At 40.9% G+C, this 22,625-nt stretch overlaps 1 protein-coding gene across 1 annotated transcript in view; it reads right to left on the bottom strand.

Annotated features, from left to right (window-relative positions):
• grm2a (glutamate receptor, metabotropic 2a) overlaps positions 1 to 21,619 on the bottom strand; it is a 33,139-nt gene extending 11,520 nt beyond the window's left edge. Inside the window, exons 1-2 of the mRNA XM_019263479.2 lie at positions 20,689 to 21,619; positions 11,086 to 11,811 (exon numbers count right to left, since the gene is read on the bottom strand). Of these exons, the coding sequence (XP_019119024.2) occupies positions 11,086 to 11,613 (528 nt within the window). The 5' untranslated portion in view covers positions 11,614 to 11,811; positions 20,689 to 21,619. The remainder of the gene's footprint in view (positions 1 to 11,085; positions 11,812 to 20,688) is intronic.
• Between the last annotated feature and the right edge of the window lie 1,006 nt (positions 21,620 to 22,625).

The following is a 22,625-nucleotide window of genomic DNA, read 5'->3' as shown; positions in this document are numbered from 1 at the left end:
ATGAAAAGTAGAGTGGTGAAATTGTATGGACTGTGAATGTGAGACAATTCCGAGAGAACATATTGAACTGGTACTGTACAAACGAAGAGACTGGTAACAGGCTAAAAGTACTGAGTTCTGTTACATTTGAGAGTTGATCTGATTGGGATCCAGAGTACAGTAACTGATGTTTAGTGGTACATGCTTAAATGGGTCAGATACTTTGATTAATGGGTACTAATTGAATTGAATGTCAAGTGCCACTTTAAAATAAGTAATACCATGTTTTCAGTGAGAAAATTCAAAGTGTTGTAAGAAGGTACACTTTGGGTATGTGAAATGTCTGGTGACGTTTATTATTGGGGGGGCATACAGAGCCATCAGTGGGTTAACATACCTTTATTATTATTATTTACATATTTGATTTACATTTCATTTAGTCCAGCTCATGTTCAGATGATAACTTTCTGGGTGTTCTGTTAAGTAATAGGTTGGTTTTAGGGTTTTAGGGTTTATTGATTGGAAAAATGTAGCGTTATCTGGCAGTTATGCATCGTCTGACTTCTACCAGCAGAGGTTCACTATGTTGTGTGTGCAGGGACATGGGAAATCTCTTGGATAAACAGTTACTGCATTGACTAAGTGACAATAATATGATATTTTTGCTCTTTGCAGGTAGGAAGGGAGAGTTAGAAATGTGTAATTGATGGATGAGTATGTTGTGATGGATGTGTGGTGGTTTGTGATCCCGGTTGGATTTTGTGGATAAAAATGGTTGTGAACGTTACTTGTTTAAACATCTTAACGTACTGAAAAACGACCAGCCGGCAGTTGGCACTGGTTGCCTAGTTACCATGAGAAAGCGCTAGGTTGATATTGAATGTACAAGATGAAACTGGTTTGGAATATAGATGTAACATACGGGATTTATTGTTTTGATTATTGTTTATTGTTCTGATGTGGATAAGCATCAAGATGTTCATAATTTTTCTGTGTTATAATACGAGAACGAGATCACACACTAAGGATAAACAGTTACTGCGTTGCCAACTGACAATAATATGAAATTTTTGCTCTTTGCAGAACAAAGATAAAAGCAAAAAACTTTAAATTAAATGTGTAGTGGAGGACAGCTTCATTCTGCACCACGCTACACATACTATTAACCTATTAGAGTTGAAACATACTATATCTGCCAACTGTGGGAATTGTTTTAATTACTCATAATTACATAAATGATTGAAACTGGCTACACTACATGGTTTTTCCCCTGCAGATGCAATTAGTCTCACCCCATTCAGTCTCTCATTCCTTCACTGGATCCCTGCGGAGCTTTACACAACTTCTCCTGCTGAAAAAGTGGCAGGATCCTGCATTTTAACAGTTATGGGGACTGTCTGTCTACCCCATCATCTCTGATGCTATCATCAATGTTAACAAAAAAAGCTATACATGAGAACTGAACGGTCACAGGTGTTAGAAACTACTGTATTACAAATGAACAGTTTTTTTCCGAAAGTTCTTGCTCTGCTTTGGAGAGAAGAGAGAGGCAGATGGGGAGAGAAACATGGGTTGAGGGCAGGGACTGGGAAGTGAAAGGGAGTCAAAGAATCTTGAAACTTTGCGTTCTCTGTGTAAGTGGTTTTGTCAGGATCGTGACACCACGTGCAGTGTGCAGAGGCAGCTACAGACGAGCTTTTGCTTCAGGCACTTGAGTGGAAGCCTAAGGGGAGCAGGTCTGATCAGTCAAAAGAATGCCAACCTAAATCTGGTCTGACTTTAATGCCGGCTTTCACACCAGCACACTCATGGCACGACGTCTTGAATGCCAATGATTCATTCCTGAACGTGAAAGAGGAAATTCACATTCAAATGCATTCACGTTCGATTTAATTTATATTCCTATATAAGTATTGAATGGGACAATTATACCTTCTCTCTGTTAAACAAATAATTGTCGTGTTGTTACATCTATGCATTAGTATATGAACTGTTTGCATGCAGCCTTCTTGTTTCTTTGAAGCCATAACAACGTTTTCAGGACAATATTTACAATTTCTACACATGACTGCATGCCTTGGCTATACTTTGATTTGATATCTCATTAATCTAAATAACTTTGTAATATTTCTGATCATCATGTGATGATTTATATATTGCATTGTGGGGTTACTTACAGAGTTGTTGCGGATATAATTAAGCAACATTTAAGCTTAAATACATTTTGGGGGGAGGACAAAACAAATCTCTCCTGAAGTAACTACACAACAATTACTGTAAAAGGCACCCGTGCAGTAAACCAGTAAATTAGATACTGTATGGAGTATGATGCGGTCAGGATTTGGCAATTTAAAATATACTTTCTCTCAGTCAGTTTGCAAATTGCAAATGCAAATAAATGACTTTATTTGGGTGGAGAATGTTCTGACAGCCATCATATTTCAAACTGAGACCAAATGCACCAGTACAGATAACCAGGTCGAATAGATACTTGATTAATACATATATCTCTATTGATAAGGTGACAGTACACTAACACATGACAATAAATCTAGTGTGATGTGCCTCAATGGATTTTAACCATGGGATCTCTGTTATTCTGCAGGATCACTGAGATAAATATTAAATAAGTCCATTTTCAGCCGAGTAGATTTATTGTAATAAATAAGGAAACCAGAAAAATGAAATGTAACAGCACAATTTAAGAGCGACTGGACTCAAACAATGTCGCAGAGAGGTAGCGCTGAAAACATTCACCAGTTTGATATTAGCGAGTGGAAAAAAAGAAATGAAAATCTGGATTCTTGAAACACGAGTGAGCATTTTGTATCAGTTCAAAGGTTGGTTTCTCCTGTGATTTCCAGGTCAGCTGGAATAACCCTGATTATGCAGACAGGCTAATAATCACATTTCTTCATGGACTCATCTCTCTCCTTAAAACCCCCTTGACAGCCTTTCTCAACATGTGGTGAAACATCTGGCGGCAGCATGCTTGCTCTCTTAGGAAGAAATCAGAGTATGATCTAGAGTGGCAATGGACACATAAATACTGTCGGATTAATCGTTTTCACATCACTCAAAACTCAATATTGAAAATAGCAAACCCAGTTATGATAAATTCTTAAGGGGGTCTTCTCATAATTGCATATGAATAGTTCTTATGTTTGTCATTGAGACCTTCTTTTCCACTGCAACATATATCACATAGCAAACCATTCAACAGCTGTATTTCCAGAGTTTTATTGCCTAAAATGTTTTAAATCCAGACTTTAAATGTATTTAAAATATATTATATATTTCTGCACTAAAAAAAAGGAAATTCCTGACAGAGTTCAGCTGTTTAAATTGTCATTATATCATCATGTGAAAGAATATTTTCCTTCATCTCTAAGGCTCCTTAAAAAGCCATTGAGCAGAGCTGACTTGATAGGTGAAAAGTACTTAGAAGTAAGTAGTAGTAAGAATTTCAAATTTTAAACCAAAAATCCTACTATTTTAAAATTAACTAGTTGTCTGTGCAGAAACCAGCGGTTCGAGTTTCACATAAAAACATAGACCAACACAAGAACAGGTCTATAGATTATTTAAATCCTGATATGTTTGCTTGAGGACAATTAGCCAAATAGCTGACTTGAACAGTGGAAGGTTTTAAATAAGTTAACAACCTGATAGAAATTGCTGTGATGGACATTTTTTGTTCACTTTAAGGAGCGTGGACTCACTCTAAATTCGCGTTGGCATGTTTTAACACAAAAGCGTTCGGAAAGGCTGAGAGTGCTCCTGTAGGGAAGATACATGAAGTTCTGGTGGGATTTGAATCCAGGTCAGTAAGACTGCATCAGATTCTTACCCATCTCTGAGCATTGAGCCTTTCTAGACAACAAAGGCACAGCACGCATGTGGGTATATTAACATGTCTGCAGATATACATGTATGTTTGGGACTTTAATGCAAAGCGGAATAAGTAAACCAAGATGAATAGCAGTCAACTTCACCAAATTAAATACTCAATCAGCTTTGTCTGTGCATTGATATATCATTTAATAGAGGTAATACTTAACCTGTAATACAAAGATATGCACTGAGTACCTGGCATAGTTGTGTTAGGTTCAACATCCATTCTGCTGAAATTTGGCTGTGCCTGCGATAGTGAATGAGTCATTTCTCTGCAGGGTATTAAATGGAGCTCTATGCTAGTTAAGTAATCCACTTATGGTACATGTGGCTTATGGGGGTTATAAAGCCCACTACCAGACGTGTCACCAATACAATGGGTTTGTTGGAAATCGTTATATAGATGTTCTCATGGCTTATACAGAAATCCCCCACCTGCCAAAGCCTGTGACTGACACATAGAGAGTGTAGAGACCTTGGGTCGATATCAAGAGGCAGAGCATTATGGATGACCAAGACAGTGACCCAGTTCTTCTTTTGGCCTCTTGTTACGATCATATATTAGTTTTGTCCCCCCCGCCCTGCTAACTAGCTGCAACTGCACGAAGGTTCTCACTCGAGAATATCAATGTGTAATGGGTTCAAAGGAGCACAAAAATCCTGGAGCTTAAGATACTAGAGGGACAAGAAGAGCAGACGAGAAGAGCTTGAGGTGTAAGTCACATGACAGCAGAGAAGCCAGACACAGAGAGATGTGCAATGTATTAAAGGCTTCTGTGGTAAGTTTATATCCCGCAGACATTGTTGTTCAGCAAATTGTGCTTGGAGGGTGTTGTGTCTTCCCGCCTACAGCTGCAGATTTAAGGTTGTCGTAATGTGTTTCTTGAGCTGCAGACAGAATGTCAACATCTTACAATATCAGTTACTACAAAAGGCACTCATGTGACATGTATGGTGTTAGTTTAACCTGTAACATTTCTAAATTCAGCATGATAAGCTTAAGTGTCAGTAACACCATATCTGTTTATGAATAAGATGTTTTTTTGTTTTAGGCTTAGTGTTTGTGTGTGTGTATTAGTAAAACAAATTGGTCGTCTTAACGGCCTTTTTGATTTTCATTTAGGCAGAAGGCAGGACTGTTAGCTCTGTTGGAATTGTTACAGTACATGTAAATCAGATCTGGTGTGTTATTCTCTCATAAGACTGATCTGCAAATACATGCCTGAGGTTTTAGCCTTACCGTCTCACACTTTCAGTTATAGGGATCAAACAGCACCTTATTTAATTAAGAAAAGGTCTAGTGTGGTTATGCACTGCAGGGACTGTTACATTTAGCTGACGCTTTTTATTCAAAGTGACTTAGAAGGAACAACATGGGGTTTAGTATCTTGCCCAAAGACACTTCGACATGCAGACTAGAGGAGCTGGGGATCGAACCACTGATCATCTGATTAGTGGACAACCCACTCTACCTCCTGAGCCACAGCCACCCTATATCACTGTTACTGAGGAGATTACTTGGAAAGTGGTTTCCTGCTTAGCAATGAGAGCATATAAGACCCGGTAGCTGCTTTTGACACAGTAACAGGAGTGTTCTTTTTAGCTGTCGTATACTGTTTCCATAGAGATACCACTAAGGCACCAGCAAACACCAAGCTAGAATAATTCAGACTGTGAAATGTCAAGATAGAGTTCTGAAACATACGGTCAGTTGGTGATTTGTTAATATTTAACAGAGGGCATGGCCCAATGGGAGCACCCTTAACCCTTTCCCATTTACCCCCAATGTATAAACTTAAACTTTACCTCTAATTATATAACTGTAGCAGCTGAGCGGGGCGTGCTCAATGCAAGTTAATTTCCTCAGTAACATTCCCTGCTCCATTCCCAGGTTATATCAAACATCATACATACGGTAGAAAATATATCTGTGGTCATGTCTCCACTTTGTTACAGCGGCAGTTGAGAAACAATCCTCTCAATATTCTGTGACTACACATTGCTACTTGTCACTGATACTACTCTACAGAGCATGTAGGCTAGAATAGAGTTAAGTATTTCTAGTACATTACTTTAGAGAGTATTATAGATTCAAGACGAAACTGACAGAATGAGAGAAAAGGCACAATTAAAAATCTGTCAGCACCATGGATTTATCAATGCACCGCACAGAGCAATGGTCCATAGATTATAACTTGTGCACGCCTCAGTCAGACAAAGGATCAATGGGTCAGGCAGACTAGACTAGACTAACATATTTAACTAAGCAACCTCTCTGCCTCAGCACTCGCTGCTCTACTGGAGGATGGAGGGTGGGGGTTGCGGTTTAACAAGGGAACGGCATCCCCATCATGGACTAAACACAGCATAAAAGCTATTTATACGTGATAAAAGTTGACTTTTAGGTCCACACATTTGTAAAAATTACCAACATAGAGTTTCAGTTTGTAGATTGTTGCCTTTGCAAATGCCAGATGTGTAGAATTTACTCGTATACTGTAGTTGATGAAAAATTAAATAGGAATGCAGTTTCTTTTTTTGCGGCGCATCACCATTAAATAACACGTACTGCATTTATTTTTTATCTGTGTCTGCTTAGCATGCCGATGAATGGATGCAAGATGAAATAAAGAGATGTGAGGAAGAAACACAGTTGGGGCAATAGTCAAATAACAGAGATTAGAGATATGCAGGGACACAGAAATAAGAGAGTGTCCTGGTCCAGGAAGTATCAGGCCTACTTTGTAGAGATGTCATGATTTTTTTCTACATGAAAAGCCCATCTGCTCTTCCCAGAAGACTGTCTCAGTGTGCTTCTACAGCAATAACTCTGTAATCCCAGAGCGGCAGTCCTTAGCTCCACTCAGGATAGCACATATACAGCCTGCTGCAGCGCTCAGAAACACACACACATGCAAACACATGCACGAGGAGCAGACATGCATGCACATGCAGCGCGCACATATAGTGTATAGATAGAGCATGCCCTAGATCGTTATTAGTTTATTCCTTATGATTTAGTTGCTTGGCAACAGCCTTAACAGGGTGGAAATATGAACTGTTAGATACATAGAGCAAGGAGTTTTTTTGATCAGGTCCGGCCCCCACATGCTGCTGGATGATATGAATCTCCTTTATGCTGCAGTAGTCATCAAAGCCCCCAGTGTCATTTAACCATTCAGACTACAGCGCATGTTAAGATGTGGCTACGCTTCCATTCATTTACAATGTCAGTAACTCTGCTTTTGACGTGTACTTGCTTCCATTCATTTCATTCTTTTCCTCTGTGAATTATCGTCTCTTTAAACTCGGTTCTGTCCCGTCAAACATCACAGACACAGACGCGCTCAGTGCGATCCAGCAGTAAAGTTACGGTTAACTAAACTCAAATACAGGACAAACCAAATTGGCGTACAGCTGATTTTACACCACCTTGTCATTCATTTATTGAGTTTGTGCAGGGGGTATTATATCTATTTTAACTGCACAAATCGTGTGTTCTGCCAAGGCACTGAATAATCCAATCACATGTGAATTATTTACGATTTTGGGAGCACGTTCTTTACTTTTATCCATGAATAATGCATTTTCACTTCATGGCTTTACTGATACGTTTCATCATTATTGTTTTCTCTGGCATGTATTCTGTCATGTGTGTATCCATGTTTAAATCCTTTGTATGACTCACGAATGCCCCAGAGATTGGCACTGTCTACCTGCACATGGATTCTATAAATAGGCTTGTTTGTGGATGATATAAAAAAGAAAAGAAAAAAGAGAGAGATTCTTCTCATAAATTCACTTTATTATTCTGCTCACACAGTTTAGTCTGCAAATGTCAAGCAGTGTGTTCATATCAGGTTATATATCTTTAAATTCCAACATGCCTGCCTGTGAGTGTGTCTTCTCCTGTTTCGTTAATCAGTGAAAAAAGTTAATATATTTCAATTAATTCACAAAGGCATTACACAACAAGAGCTTTCATCCAAATACACCACAACAAACCAGGTTTCTGCTTTGAGACAGATCTTTTTGGGGGGGGGGCAGTGCTCTGAAAGATCAGAGCAGAGTCATTTTTCACTGTTTGCAGATTGGTTTTCACATATTTCCTGTACGTGAGGACCACGCCTGAGAATAAATCTTTAGTGAGCTTTTAAGTATTTGACATTCCAGAGGTGTTGTTCTTCAGCGCGCCCTGATGATTATGATGTTTTTCCAGGGGGATGCTCTCTTACCAGTGAGTCATATTTAGCAGCACAGACTGCTGTCAGGGGAACAAAAGTGGAGTCCCTTCCATGTATTAATCAGTAGCCAACCCCGAGGCTAGATGTTCCTGGACTGTAATTGCGGTTTATAATACATCTCTGATTAACCCGCGCCTTTAGGACACCGAGGAGTAATAACGGTAATGTTTCCTCTATAAGGCAGCTATATCTAGTAGAATTCATATGCTGGATGCAGACTGACAGTATTCATGATGAAAGCATTTCTGTTTTTCTGTATGTGACAATACTGCTTCAAGTAAACATGTATCTTGTCAGCGCTGCAGCTCTTCACACGCATGAATGAAGATGCTGAATGTACTGAACATGTCATCATGGGGTCATTACTCACCTTGCGCCGATAACCCACTGTTTAGGTAGACCACAAGGAAATTGTTCATGGCAAAACACTTGAATCGCATAAATATTTCCACAAGTTGATTCATTGAAACATGCTCAGATGGCATCACAGAAATCCTTGTGACTGTTTATATAGATATAGGCGTTTGAGTGTCAAATGGTTCGAGGCCATATGATGACTCTCTCCAACACCCCCCACCCTGTGATCGTATCTACATGTCACTGTCTCAGTGTTTCTGTGAAACATGATGCCTCATCCGATCTCTCTAAATCCTCTGTGTGGCAAGGCACACCTCTGCCAAACCACCAGACAGGCCAGCAGCAGCCACAGATGGGGAGGACAGGACCTAGCCGTGCTGCGAGAGCGTCATAGAACTTCGCCTCCACACTTAACTCAATCTGTGCCCATGTAACGCCAGCATGGCTAGGCCTGCATCCAGATCCGCCCCCATATCTGCGACTGTCACACCACAACACCAGCGGCACGGCAACGCGCTCCTTCATTGTGACAGATTTAGATAGCACTCAGCGTTCTCGCCACCTGTCAGTGCACCATGTTCCACCATGTCGCCATGGCGATATGGGTCTTTAGACCCATATTGCTAGTTGTCCTGTAACTGCCTCGCCTTTGGGGGTGAAATACACACGTCTTAACTTAACCGCCTGCCATTCACGGAGAAGGGCAAGCATGTTCGCCTTTCACACAGCCGTGCTGGTTCACTCAGAGGTCTGACTGGTTATAGATTATGCACAAACCAGGCGGCTACAAAGGACAGAAACATTATGTAGAGATGGTATCTGCAGAGCATCAACCATCAGTAGCACAGAAATGCCAAACACTCACATGCCCCGAATGAATATCTTTGTGTAATAACATTGCAACTGAAAGCGCATATAAACAGATAAAGCTCATCTTGTTTTCAAAGGGCGCTTAAAAGTGAATAGTATGAGCAGATTTACAGTTCCAGAGACGGTAAGTGTAGTTGCCAACCAACCAGCCTACAGAAATAGTACAAGAGTTAGCACGCCTCGTAACTGAACCGCATTACAATGTAGAGGGTTGTTCATGGTGAGAAAAGGGAACTATGTCCTGTGGAGTTCTCCTACTGATGAGGAAGATTCACTGAGAAGCTAGGGCAGACCTCAGACCTCAGCCTTGTAATAGTACATCCATAAATTACCACAAGACAAGGGCACTCTCCAAGGAGCCCCAGATGCAGGGTTTCACTAAAATTACAGCTCGTTTATCAAAGCCTTTATTTCCAAACTGTCCTTTTCAGTAGGAATCCCAATATAGGTGCTCTGAATCCTCCTCCTCTTACATCATTTCCCAGGAGTTCTCCACCTGTATAATGTATGACTGTACTGTACTCCGTGTTTTGTCAGCAGGAGTACCAAAACATTTATTTTGGATCTACAGGAAACAGTTTCACCACAATCAGGAAACATTAAACATATTTTTTTATTAGTAGCATTGACTCATTCAAATGATATGGACTGGGATTTCATATGCTCGCTTGAGGAAACACTTTTATTGTTGGCATTTCCAGTGCTGACATGTCTACTGCTGGCCACTGTTGTCTACAAATAATGACTAAAAAGTATGGAAGGATGCCACCACCAGACGATTGTCCTGAAGTACCCACTGGGGGAAGCTGCTAACAGCAGACTGCCACTGGCAGGGGTTCCTACAGTATTTATGGTTTATCAATAATCTGAAGCCAGTTATTATTTCTGGATGAGCAGCAGTGTGTTTCTTTCTTAAAACAAGCAGATATCTGGAACACATGGTCTCGAGTGAGGTGAACCGTACTCCTCAGCCCAGACAGCAGATGCGATCCTCTTGCTGACTGAGCCAGGATGATGCGTTTAAGTTAATGCTTTAAGGCATGTGTATTTGTGGATATTTACAAATCTCAGTCCCGTGTGATACATTCATCTCTTTTTACAATGACTTGAATTTACACTGATGTGGCAGCCGTATTGCGTTTGAAGATTCGGGAAACCCAATTAGCAGAGCTTTCATCGCGTCGGCTTGAGTGAGCCCCGAAAGGAGCCACTGCTGCTGAGAATAATCATCCCGTCACTAGTCATTCTGTCAGCACGTCCAGAGCACAACATCTGTAGCATGTCTCCCTCTGATAGGACTGCAGCTCAAGTGTGAATTACCAGGAAAGAGAATGAGATCTTCTAAATTAGATCAGCCAGGCATATGTGCATACAGGTAAACAGATCCTCCTTGCGGAACCGATACTCATTAAGTTCCTGTGTTAACATCTCGCAAGGGGTAATTGCACGTGGTACTTAAGTCTAAATGGACAGTTATATGACCATCCATCACAATCTCCCTCTTCCTTGCACTCCCTCGTCTCTCTATCTCTCTCTCTCAAGCCCACAGTAGCTGCTAATGGTTAAATACACCTTCTGTAATTGCCTGTCTGACCACATTAATGTAGCTTTTGACAAACTCGTTTCATGGACAGGAAACAATGAGCTTCCACAAAGCAAATTTTAAAAATTAATTAGTCTATTACGGATGCATTGTAGAGAGCCCCACCTGCTCCATTGGTGTGTTTTCATTAGTTCTTACCTGAATGGAGACATCACTGTAGGAGCCTCCTATGACCCCAGAGATAGCCAGAGGGACGTCGTCATGGATGGCATAGGAGCCATCTGGGCATGTGTACTCGCTGTCATCCACTTTGGTGAGGGAGGCCCGGACAAACTCCAGAGACTGCTCCAGAGCATAAGTGTCCTTAGAGCAAGTGTCCAGTATATGAGCTCCCAATCTGATCCCAGGCAGGATGCGATCGTCCTTGTTGATTTCATCTAGCGCTAGCAGCATGGCCTCCAGTCTCTGGATCCCTCTCTGAGCATTGATCTTCCCACAGTCCTCTGCCCCTTCACCCTTCTGGTGTACAGGGAACAGGCCGCCAATCATCAGATCTCCATCCAGGGTGATCTCCCTCTTGGAGTCAGTGTTATAACCCACCACAGGCAAACCCTGGGGAGCCTGGGCAAAGAGAGACACACATAAGCACAGCAGGCTGAGGTGGGACAGCCAGAGGGGTCGGGGCACAGGGCGCACCCCCAACACAGGGGATTTCCCCAATGACATATCCCTGGACAAAACAAGGTCACCGTCCCGCCTGTGGTTTTTGGTCAGTGTCTGGTCAAGCTTTGAAGAAAAGAACAGTCAGGCGCAGCAGCACCAGATCTCAAAGCACCAGAGTTTTTATTCTGACAGAGGCCATTTACAGCATCAGTGCCATCCTCTTCGTCCTTCTCTTCTTCAAAGTTTTTTGTAGATTACAGCCTGCAGATCAAACAGAGAGAAATTCAGTCACAGCCTTTGAGCTAGAGTACAACGATCCCTTTGTCTCACACACATTGTGTCAGCCAGGGACCAACTCGTCCCAGGGAAATGTGACATCTGCACAAGTGAGTAAATATTTGTGTCGTTTGATGCTTATTGATGATGGATGTGATATGCAGGACGGAAAATAATAAAGACAGCTCATTATTAGTTGACATCAAACATGGCACTGTGCTTTAAAACAGAAGCTTGAAGAAGAGTTCACCGAGGACAATGCAAACATGCCCTAAATAGTATTTTATTATTATTATGCAGCACAATCAAACCTTCATTGTGAGAGGCTTCATTCAGAGTACACGTGTCTTTTATTTTGAAACTTTCTTTCCTTTCCTAATGTTTCATTGTCTGCCTGACCTCAAATTACTTCCCTTCCAAGGCAGATGATCGCACAACTCTTTTATAACATGTGCACATGCTCCTGCACACTGAAAGAGATAGAGATAACAAATCATGTCCCCAAGGAAGGTTTCGTCAAATCACATTAACCACTTGCGCACTCTTACAAAAACACAATTTGTGCACAACAAAAAAAGCAAAATCCACATGCAGACACAATGAGATAAAGTATTGAAATCTATTTCAAGCATAGAAATCCATTTTGTTGCCAACTGGCTGAATTAGTGTGATTTTATGTAACAATACATGCACGTTCATTCATTTGTTCTGCTGTCTGTAGTGCTCTAAATCTTTTTTTTTTTAAATACAAAGCGGGATGCAAATCCAAAATAACGTGAGCATTTCTTATTCCCAGCTAAAAAAAAAAAAAAACACGTTAGTAAAACAAATCTGACTCACACTGAGACAAACAGTACACTGGAGGAACATTGTTGGAAGAACCCTGCAGAGCGAAGCCTGTCCTTAAATTATTAAAGCATTTACTGTTTGTGATCGTTTAAACTAATGATAACACAACTGATCTGTCAGGTCAGAGGTTAGGGTCAGCATCAAAACGGGTTCCTTGGAAGAAGATGAAAGAAAAAAAGGACAGCTTGCTGTGCTGCCAAGTCACTGCAACAGCATGTACAGTGAATTTATTCTGCAGGACTAGAAATCTCTTAAAGGACCAAAATGTGAAAATATTCCTTCCAGTTAGATTATGTGACGCCTTTATAAAACATAAAAGCGGTCCAGCTGTTTTTATTAATTGTATAATATTTTCCTTCAACCACATAAACATGAGTAAGATATTTAGTCTGAAATAGTTCAATTATAGATCAGATTATCAGATTATTATTATTACATATATTATAAAATCTCAATACTGTGCACGATCTAATGTGACACATTCATGTAAGGAGTTAAAGCCGACGCAGTTCATGTATGGATTTTCACCAGAACAGACGCAGCGTTATTGTTCAGTCCTCGTGTCAGTTCCCACAAATCCTAGAGGAGTAATTAAGCAGAGTGTTGTGTGTGGGAGAAGTTTATCGGTGTAAATTATTGAGCTAGAATGATCTCTCTCATATCCACTGTCTCAACAAGTCAAGTAGGCTGACAAGCAGTAATTAACTGTATTGATGAGAGATTATGAGACCATGGCAGGGGGATATTAATACTCATATTTCCTCCTTTCTGTTTCAGATACTGACTTACCTATTAAAACAATGTAAAGCTCTCTACAGGAGTGAGACTGCAGACCACATTCTTGGGTTTTTTTTCTGTTACTGTCATGTCTTTCTCTCTCTATCCTCTATCGTCTCTCTCTCTCTCTCCCCCTGTTGTTTCCATGGAAACTTGCCAGTAAAAAGAAGAGGGTGAGGAGGAAGTGGAAGACAGACCAGGACAAGTGGGCCACAGTCTGACCATGCATGGTTCATGGTCAGACTGTGGCCCTGTGGGAGAACTGGGGGAAACCAGCACTGTGAATTGACCGAACTGATCCGACTCCAGTCAGAGCTTTTCATGTTCCGCCTTTTAAACACATCGCAAACAGTAACAATAACTCAAGGATACAAGCCTCTGTTTCAAATATTGCTTTTATATCTCATCTCTGATCCATCAGCAAGTGTTTTGATAAAGAAGCACTGCTTTAGAGACGCTTTTGGTGCAAACACTGCAGTCTTTTAATAAGAAATAAGACGTGGCATGTAGCATTACTTTTGATGAACCGTCAGTGAAACTTAAAAGCTCTTTTTTCTTCCACACAAAATGTGTGTGTGTCAGACTTTCCACTTGTTCCCTCAACAGCTTGTCAACAAGTGAGAGTCCATTGCAACAGTCTGCACATTTGGGCCAAGTCAGTACTGCTTACTTTGCATACAAAGTCAACCACAGACAAGCAAAGGGGGCATAATTGTGTACAATAACATGAGTGTGATGTTTGGGGAGTATATTCTTGTTGCTCTGCAGCATGTGAAACACAATTCATAAATGCCCCAAATGGTGAAAGAAACTACAAGTCTGGGCTGTAAGCTGACTAAATGTGTCTATTCTGAATAGATGTATGCAGTGAAATTTCTTTTTTCGTCAGTAACACCAGTGAAGCACTTAAGTCTACAGCCTCAAGAGACCATAGTGACAAAAGGGTTTCTGGCTGACACGTCGTCAGTCTCCTCCCCTCTCTAGGATCCCACCGGAGGCCTCCATCTAATCAGTGAACTGTATTTCTCTCTCTGCCTTTGTTCACTAAACTCCTGTATCCAACCTTAGCATACACATTCCTTATGGAATAAACATCTATATATATAATCCGTCATTACAAAGTAATGAGCAGTGAAGGCTGAACTCCAAACTCCAAAAGTCAAACCATTTCTTAAATAAATGTGTAGACTTTGTCAGGCACGAGAGTGGTTATGATATTTTTTGGTTGTCTATTACTTTGTTTCTAGCTTATATACTAGATCGGTGTAATGCCAAAGTAGCGTGTGTAAGTGACAGATGAGAGTAAAAGTAATATTTACACTTTAGATGTAATATTCCAGCCAGGATTCTGTCTACACGTTAACTTCAAAGAAAAACGATGCCTCTCATTTTTCCTCTCTCCTCCTATGCAGCCATCTCTGTTTCCCTCTTCACCAGATGGCCTTTTTAATTCAAGAGCGTAAAGCCTGCCAGCCTCTTACACACTTCAAACCAGACTGTGTGAAGGAATGGGAGGAGTGGATGGGGGCCGGGGAAGAAAAAAATAAAAAATACAAGGAAAGATAGCAGATGCGAGAGGGCAGGGAAAAAAAATGAGAAAAAGAGGAGTGGATGGCAGTGTGGGCAGCAGTGAAAGAGGGACGAGGGTGGGATTTGAGAAAGATGCTATCCAGGCTGCTTTTTTTTATGACACTTATTTGGCCCCAGGAGTGGAGTGGAGCATTAATATGGTAATATCCCCCCAGGCGATAGCAAGTGTTGAAGAGAGGAGGTCATCTGTACTGTATATGCAGCCCTGGGCCTGGGTGAGCAGGTTGGAGATCCCCAGTGGAATGACTTGGAGGCTTGCTAAGAGGAAGCAAAGGTAATGGGAGTCAGGCTTCCCTAAAATCACATTTCCAACTGACAAAGAGAACGGCCCTGGGTGGGGAAAGACTGAAAATGGTCTGCTAATGGGAAAGAAGATTCATGAGTGCACACATACACACATACACACACACACACACATATTACTGAGCATGAAGCGTCCAATCCTGGAGGCACCTGTGACCCATGAAACTGTGATATTTTTCTATTGATATTTGATTGAATTTCCTTAGACATGCAAGGATAAGGCGGGCGATATTATGTTTTCTCACTGTCAACGAATTTCATAATGAGACCAAAACCAACCAATGAAATTATCCTACCAAAAATGCACCTTATGCGTGCGCCTAATGTAGTTTATTTTGCTGTTTTAGTCGTCCTCTATTGTCACAGAAATACAGCCAGTCAGCCACACTGTTGTACTGGATGACATATACCCTCATAACCATGAGCATGTTGCAATGCAACAGTTTTATGAAACCTTTTTAAATAATGGATCTATTTCTATTTTTAAAGATTTATATAGAGTATTTTACAGAGTACTAATACGTTTCTGGTATTTTTGGGAGATATGTTGACACTAAAATGTATATATACAGTATATATATACTGTATATATGAAGCCAAACTAGGATGTAAAAAAACTAAGATCGGCAACTAGTGAAAAGCAGAAAATTTCCACATTTGACAGGAATTCCAGGAAAGTTTTATTGCAAGAAAAGAGAATCTCGGTTCACATAGACGCATGTTCATTCTTTTATACATACAACTTGTTTTCAACCCTCAATACAAATGTCTATACAACACCTTTTGGGAGATTTGGAGGCGTTCATGAAGGCTCCTCTGCGACCACAGTTACCCATAACACCCTTATCTGCGTTGCTTAGCAGAGGAGTATAGTCATCTCGCATTCACAATCCAATCAAGTCCCACGAGGTCTTCTGCCAACAATTTAGAGGTTCTATGAGTTTATCTCATTCGGGCCTTGTGTAATTACTCATGTCAACAAACAATAGCTAACATGGTGACTTAAAGCAGCACCATGGTTAACATGATCTACAGAAAATCCTACGTGGATTATCTCTGAACACCACTCAGAGGCCGGTGTGTGATTCCAGTTCAATTAATATTGAGAAGACTGACTGGATCAATGATATCTGCTGAAGTTATATCAGTAAAACAATGAAATGTCTCCCCAAAAATACAACCGCGCTGACCTTTTCTGATAAGGTCATTTATTCAATTAGCAATTAGAGAGCGACGCGTCCTTTCACGGCATCTCTGAGTAGCAGATACTGCAATTAAGAAGACGTGAATCAATTCGGAGGCTCGCTGCATCACTGTCACACAGCTGTGCTTACATCCACTAGAGATAGTCAGAGAGCTCATATTCAGCTCCTGATTATCATACAATCCACCTCATTCCATGTATGCTTTTATGCTTCTGTTTAACAAACAGCTGGTCCCATCTTTCAAAACTGACTGTACCGCACATCCCCCTCCATCCATCTCCTCCTCTCTCTCTCCACCTGTAAAGGGGGAATCCCTTGCATGTGTCCCTTCGCCTCCCAGGAGCCCCATTCTCTGCCTTCCTCATCAAACATTTATCGTCTCTCTTTGTTTCTCAGAGATCATTACTGCAGGTCCCATGATTGGCCGGAACACAATGATGGATGGATGGTGCTTTTGTTTCAGAGGTTTTTATTGTACCTTTGCATTATTCATCGTCGCACCATCACACGGTTACACGAAAGTGTCCTGAAACGGCATGATTTTCTTTGGAAAGTGTTGGTCCTGTTCTGACAATTGATATTAGTGAGGGTATTAAAGTTACATTATCTGGAACGTGAGGAGCTGAGAGCTCACATTTAGTTTTTCTATGTTTTTTTAAATTGCATCATTTATATAACTAAAAAAAAAACAATATCCCAGAACAGTAAGGATTGTTTTCAAATAGATGCTTCAATTTCTCTTAATTTGACAGTTTCATTGCATCCAGACTGAGTTGTGTTTTGTTTTTTTGGTAGGGGAACACCACCACGCAGGATTACACAGTTGTGTTTCCATCTTTATTTCAGAGAATCGTTGTGTTCCCTTCTCTACTTTTTTATGTTATCTCATTTAAATTCAACCCTCCACTAACACTCCACTAAATCAGGGAACTTAACATTTCTGTTTGACTTGATTGACTCCTACAAAAGTAGAGAACCAAAGTAAATTTAGTTTCACAACAAATTCAAAGTATTTCTCTTAAACGTTACAGATTTAGAGGATATTCATGGATAAATTGTTTATTAAGTTTAACACTAAAAATCGAAAAAAAACTGTTTTTTTGTGATTGTTTCTAACAAAGAAGAAGAGATGTAGGGTTCTTGTTCAATATATAAGTGTTTATCAGCAAATTGTAGAGCTGCTGGTGGCAGCTTCATACTTCACAGACACAAGTGTGACATTAATCTTCTCATCTAACTCTCGGGAACTTTCACAAAATGTCAAACGATTGCATTTCTGACAACGTAGCCACGTAGCTAAACAATCGATAACAGCCCGATATGAACAATTACGAGCAGTAACTCAAACTTGAGACATGCAGTGCTAAAACCTCACAGCTACTTGTCACCAGAAAACTAATAAAGTGATTCCCATCAGGGGTCGGGATATTAATCTAGTGGGTTATAAGTTGATTCCCAAGATAGAAAATAAGAAGAATGTTTATTTTTTGTCAGACCTTTGCTTCTTTCCTCTGAAATACTGTAGCTTTACCCTTTCAGGCCCCTAAACGTTATTAAAATAAAATTATCTGAGTGCAGAAAATCACTTCTTCACTTCACTTATTGCCAACCTATGACAAGGGGTTTCAAGGAAATATGACTTTTATATTAAGTCACCATAGACAGAAAAGGTTGCTACTGCATCAATATTGGGTCTCAAAACACTCAGCTGGTAAGTTTAGTCCAGTTTCAGTTCTCTCATCAACAGCAGATCAGCTGCCACCATTGTTGACGGGTCCAGACAGTTTCTTTGGACTGTACATTATCTGCATGAGGAATAAAGAGAGCTCGAGGTCGAATGATTTGACGGGAAACAGCGTTATCAAACATATTTCATATCTTTCCCTAAATATCCAGAAGTGGAAACCACACATCGATATGAGTTGCAAACACAATAAACCAACAACATTTATTATTACTACTTACAATTGAAAATATTGATGCAGCCGATGGCCCAGCACTCACCTAGGAACTTCTCACACAGGAAATGTAAAATAGGAATGAGTCATTTGCAGTCGGTGCAGTAGTTTAATTTTAATCTGGGAGTCATGCACACATCATTAATTAATTCAAAGCTTCCCTTTGCTTTCGCTTGAGTAAGTCCATGCTTAAATCTTTCTACTTGAGTAGAGATCTGCTGCTTTTTTTTTTTCAGTTTAATATATGATCTAGCCGTTGATGTATGTAGGATTGCCGGACTTTGCAGACCCACTGAAGACATTTCATTCATTCTGTCCATCTTAGATTAGAAACAAGACTTTGTGTAATTCCTTATCTTTCATTGTCCCTTTCCCTTTCACATAAATTGATTGTTAACACTTGCAGATCATCTTACAGGATACAAATCAATACATAAATACCAACATGTACAATAGTGTAGAGGGACTTTAAATATTTCATTCAGCAGATGTTATGGGCGTCAGGTGTACGGTATAGAACAGGGTCTATGTGTATAATACTGGCAGAGATCCAGCTGCCATCCTCACCTGATGGTGTGTGTGTGTGTGTGTGGTAACTCATATAACACACATGCAGCCTTTAAAGAGTTTTAAAGGAGGCTTGCTGTGACAACAGACTTGCCTTCTGTATTAAAAAGATCAGACATTCAAGTTAAAATATAACAAGTGAGAAGGAAAAACAAAAGAAGCTCCTGCTGCTTTGATTTCTCTTTGCAGATATGAGTCATTTTCACATTGTTTGTGCCAAAACTCTCACAGCTCTGGTCGTCCAGCACCCAAAGTAATTAACAGGTCCTCATGTTACACTGGCAGTGAGCCCCCCCTCCACCCCTTAACATCAAGTCAAAAGTAACAGGTGATGCAGGCTGCATTCGGGGCTGAGCCGTGAGAGGGAGCACAGGTCAGACAGCCTTGCCTCATCCTGTTACTTTTTTTTGCTTCTGGATTCAGATGATGGCAGTGGAGGCATGGTCTTCTTCAGTCAGCCATGACCTGAATAATTTACTTTAATCAACATCTTCGGCTGCGAGTGCTGGGCTCGCACATCTTTTCAGATTCTCTGTCTTGCAGGAGGTAGATTTACTAATATGCTGTGTAAGAAATTCAGAATCTGATATAGTCATGTTCGATTAAACGCTATCCTATATATATTTTTTTCTGTTTCTGTGTGGATCTGTGTGTTCAATGAACTGATTACACTGCATTCTTCTTTCTATTGTGTTTTATCTGCTGAACATGCAGCACAGATACCCCCTGGGACTGGAGGGAGCATCCACAGTACATTTTGCTTCCCTTAATGACTTTGTCCAGTATTAGTGCGCAGCCTCTAAATATTTGCGCCTCGGGTTGTTCATTTATATTCCTCATGTGTTTAAAAATGTATATTTAAACTCCTGATGATAATCAAAGAATTACACGGAATCACATCCATCTATAGCCACACAAACAACATCTCACTGCTAATTCACAACAGTATGATTACAATCCAAACAGATGTGTTTAGATCAGTTTGGATTCTTTTATTTCGACAGGGAAAAGACAATAATCAGCATCACAACTAACCCTGATAGCAGAAATGAAAAAAGAAAAGAAACCAAACGACAAGATGTTTGTCTTCTCTCCAACACTTTGCAGCACACAAACTAAATCTCAAGTTTTAAATCGACTTTCTCAGCAGTGTTTCCCACTTTTTTTTTTGTTATCGCACATTTTCGCCAAATGAGCGGGATTGGAGACATGGCGGTTGTTGTGCACTGCAGCGCCTTTTCTTTTTTTTTTTTTGTAGTTTGTCAGCAGCCTTGCACATGTTGTGCAATGTAAGTGTATGGTTGGAGGCACATATGTGGTGGTCAACAAAAAAAAGGAGGTTAATGAGCTCGTCTATATGAAGAATTCATCATAGTAATGGCAGAAAATGACATTTTACGCACGAGTGTATTGACTTTAATGATGCCAACTACGCAGATTTTTGTCAACATAATAGAACAAGATAAGGTCGACTCCCTGTTAAACTCAAACCCTGAATAAACTCAGAAAATCAGCTCGTAGAAGTTGACAAAAATGCACCTTCGACGCACAAATCAGCCGAGACCAAAACACACACACGCACGCACGCACGCATCCTTCACAACATCTCTTACCTGAGCAAGGTTCCTCAGTTTCCAGCGTTGCCGTGCGATGAATGGAGCGTGTAAACCCAACGCATATCCTTTTTTTAAAAGAAGCCCGACTACCCGGTGCGGCTGTGAACTACACAGAGAGGCTCGGGGAATGAATGAAGGGGGCGCGAGCGTCGCTGCCTGAAGTTTGAACCGCGTGCAGCTGTGCCGCGCGCCAGGAGCTGTCCGCGGTGCTGAGGGAAACACACCACGAGCTGCTGCCTGCCGGATTCCTGGAGGTGTGATCCTGCTGCCAGCGGTTCAAAAGTCACATTTTAGGCTTTAAAACACAAGCAAATGACGCCCACTTCATTGTGCCGATGCTCTTGAGCAGAAATATGAATTTAAAGCTCGATCTAGAATAAAAACGCGACGTTTAAGAGTCTGATAGGTTGCCAGGTTACCTGATTTACTGCTCAAGAAATCCGGCAAAGTTGAGATTTTACCTGTTACTCGAATTAGTGATGAAAAATCTTCAGCAACTGGATAATATTTTTTTTTTAAGAAATGGTCTCGCTGCAGATGTGCCACCAATCTGGGGGAGCCTCAACTCTCAGAAGGTTTGGACACTTGAACAAAGGCGCAGTTGGTCCAAGCACAAACAGTCCTGGAGATAGTCTGTCTCCGAATTTTATTTGAAAGCATGATGTCATTTAGAGCCTGATTGGAAAGATTTCTTTGAGCCGCTTTGTTCTGGTTTGTCAGCTGCCTGATGTGGATATCAGTGGGGAGAAGGTTTAAGAGTCGCCCCCTATTTGTTCAAGCGGTCAGGGGGGAGGGCACAATGTATCAAAATAACGATTCTTTCGAGACTGCTTATCTTCAGCCGTGGAAATTTTTTTTATTTGGGATCCGCAAACAAGTTGTGACACGGCACTGGAGAGTGTGAGGTCAGTCCCAGATGGCACAGTGAGGCGCGCGGGATGGGGTGGGGTGGGGGGGAGACATGCGCTTTGGAGATGGTGAGCTGCGACCCTTTCCTCTCTCCTGCGAAAATGCAGCTTGAGACACGCAGTGGTCGGCATCTAAATGTGTTTGTTGAAGACATCTCTCCCCTCCTATCTCACTCTCCACGTGTAATGTAATGAGATTAATAATTAACATCATGGGAAGAGCAATAATCCGCGTGGCCCCAAAGCTGCAGGACACCCCTGTGGGTTTCGCAATTAATTAAATCACTTTCTTGACCCAGTGTGTCATCGCAAGTCTCTTCCAGACTCATTTTCATTTTTGCCTTTGGACAAAGGTTTGGATGCCAGGATTAAAAAGTGAAAGTGCAACAGACATGTGGTGAGGGCATCTGTCCCTGCAGACTGCTCACACCTCTGTGGGCAGCATAGCTACCAATGAAATGTTACCCACAGACTGTTAGGTGAGATATTTTAGAACTTGATGAATATCAGAGCACCTGTGGATTGTGAATAAACAACCAGGGCGATATGTTGGTAAATGAGATGGCAGACACAAGAGAGGTGATGCGTGATTTCTGTATTATAAACAAGAGCAGAAGATGGGAGACACATGATTGCATTAGGTTCTCTGAAGTCTCTAAACTCTTCTGGAGGGATGATCACCCCTGCTCCAAAAGATATCACCTCATTTGGTGTTTTCATGATGGTGATGGAGAGCACCGGACGACACATTGCTCCAAAGTCTCCCATTGGTGTTCACCTGGGTGGATATCTGTTGAACGAGAAGGCCGTAGCATGTGATTCAAATGAGTTTTTACTTATCAAACCATTCAGTGAAGCCCATATGAAAGTAACAGCTTTGTTTCTCCACTCATTACTATTCTCCCATATGAAGCGTATGTTGTGCCATTATGGATTGTGCTCTTTTTTTGCACCTTGGAGGAGTCTACAATACCCAGACCAATGTGGAACACACCCATATTCGTAATTGAGAGATTAAACCTTTCA

Source organism: Larimichthys crocea, chromosome VI (genome assembly GCF_000972845.2).
Source record: "Larimichthys crocea isolate SSNF chromosome VI, L_crocea_2.0, whole genome shotgun sequence".
In the NCBI taxonomy this organism is placed as follows: domain Eukaryota; kingdom Metazoa; phylum Chordata; class Actinopteri; family Sciaenidae; genus Larimichthys; species Larimichthys crocea.
The sequence above is the reverse complement of the archived record's forward strand: the minus strand, read 5'-3'. Positions and strand labels throughout refer to the sequence as shown.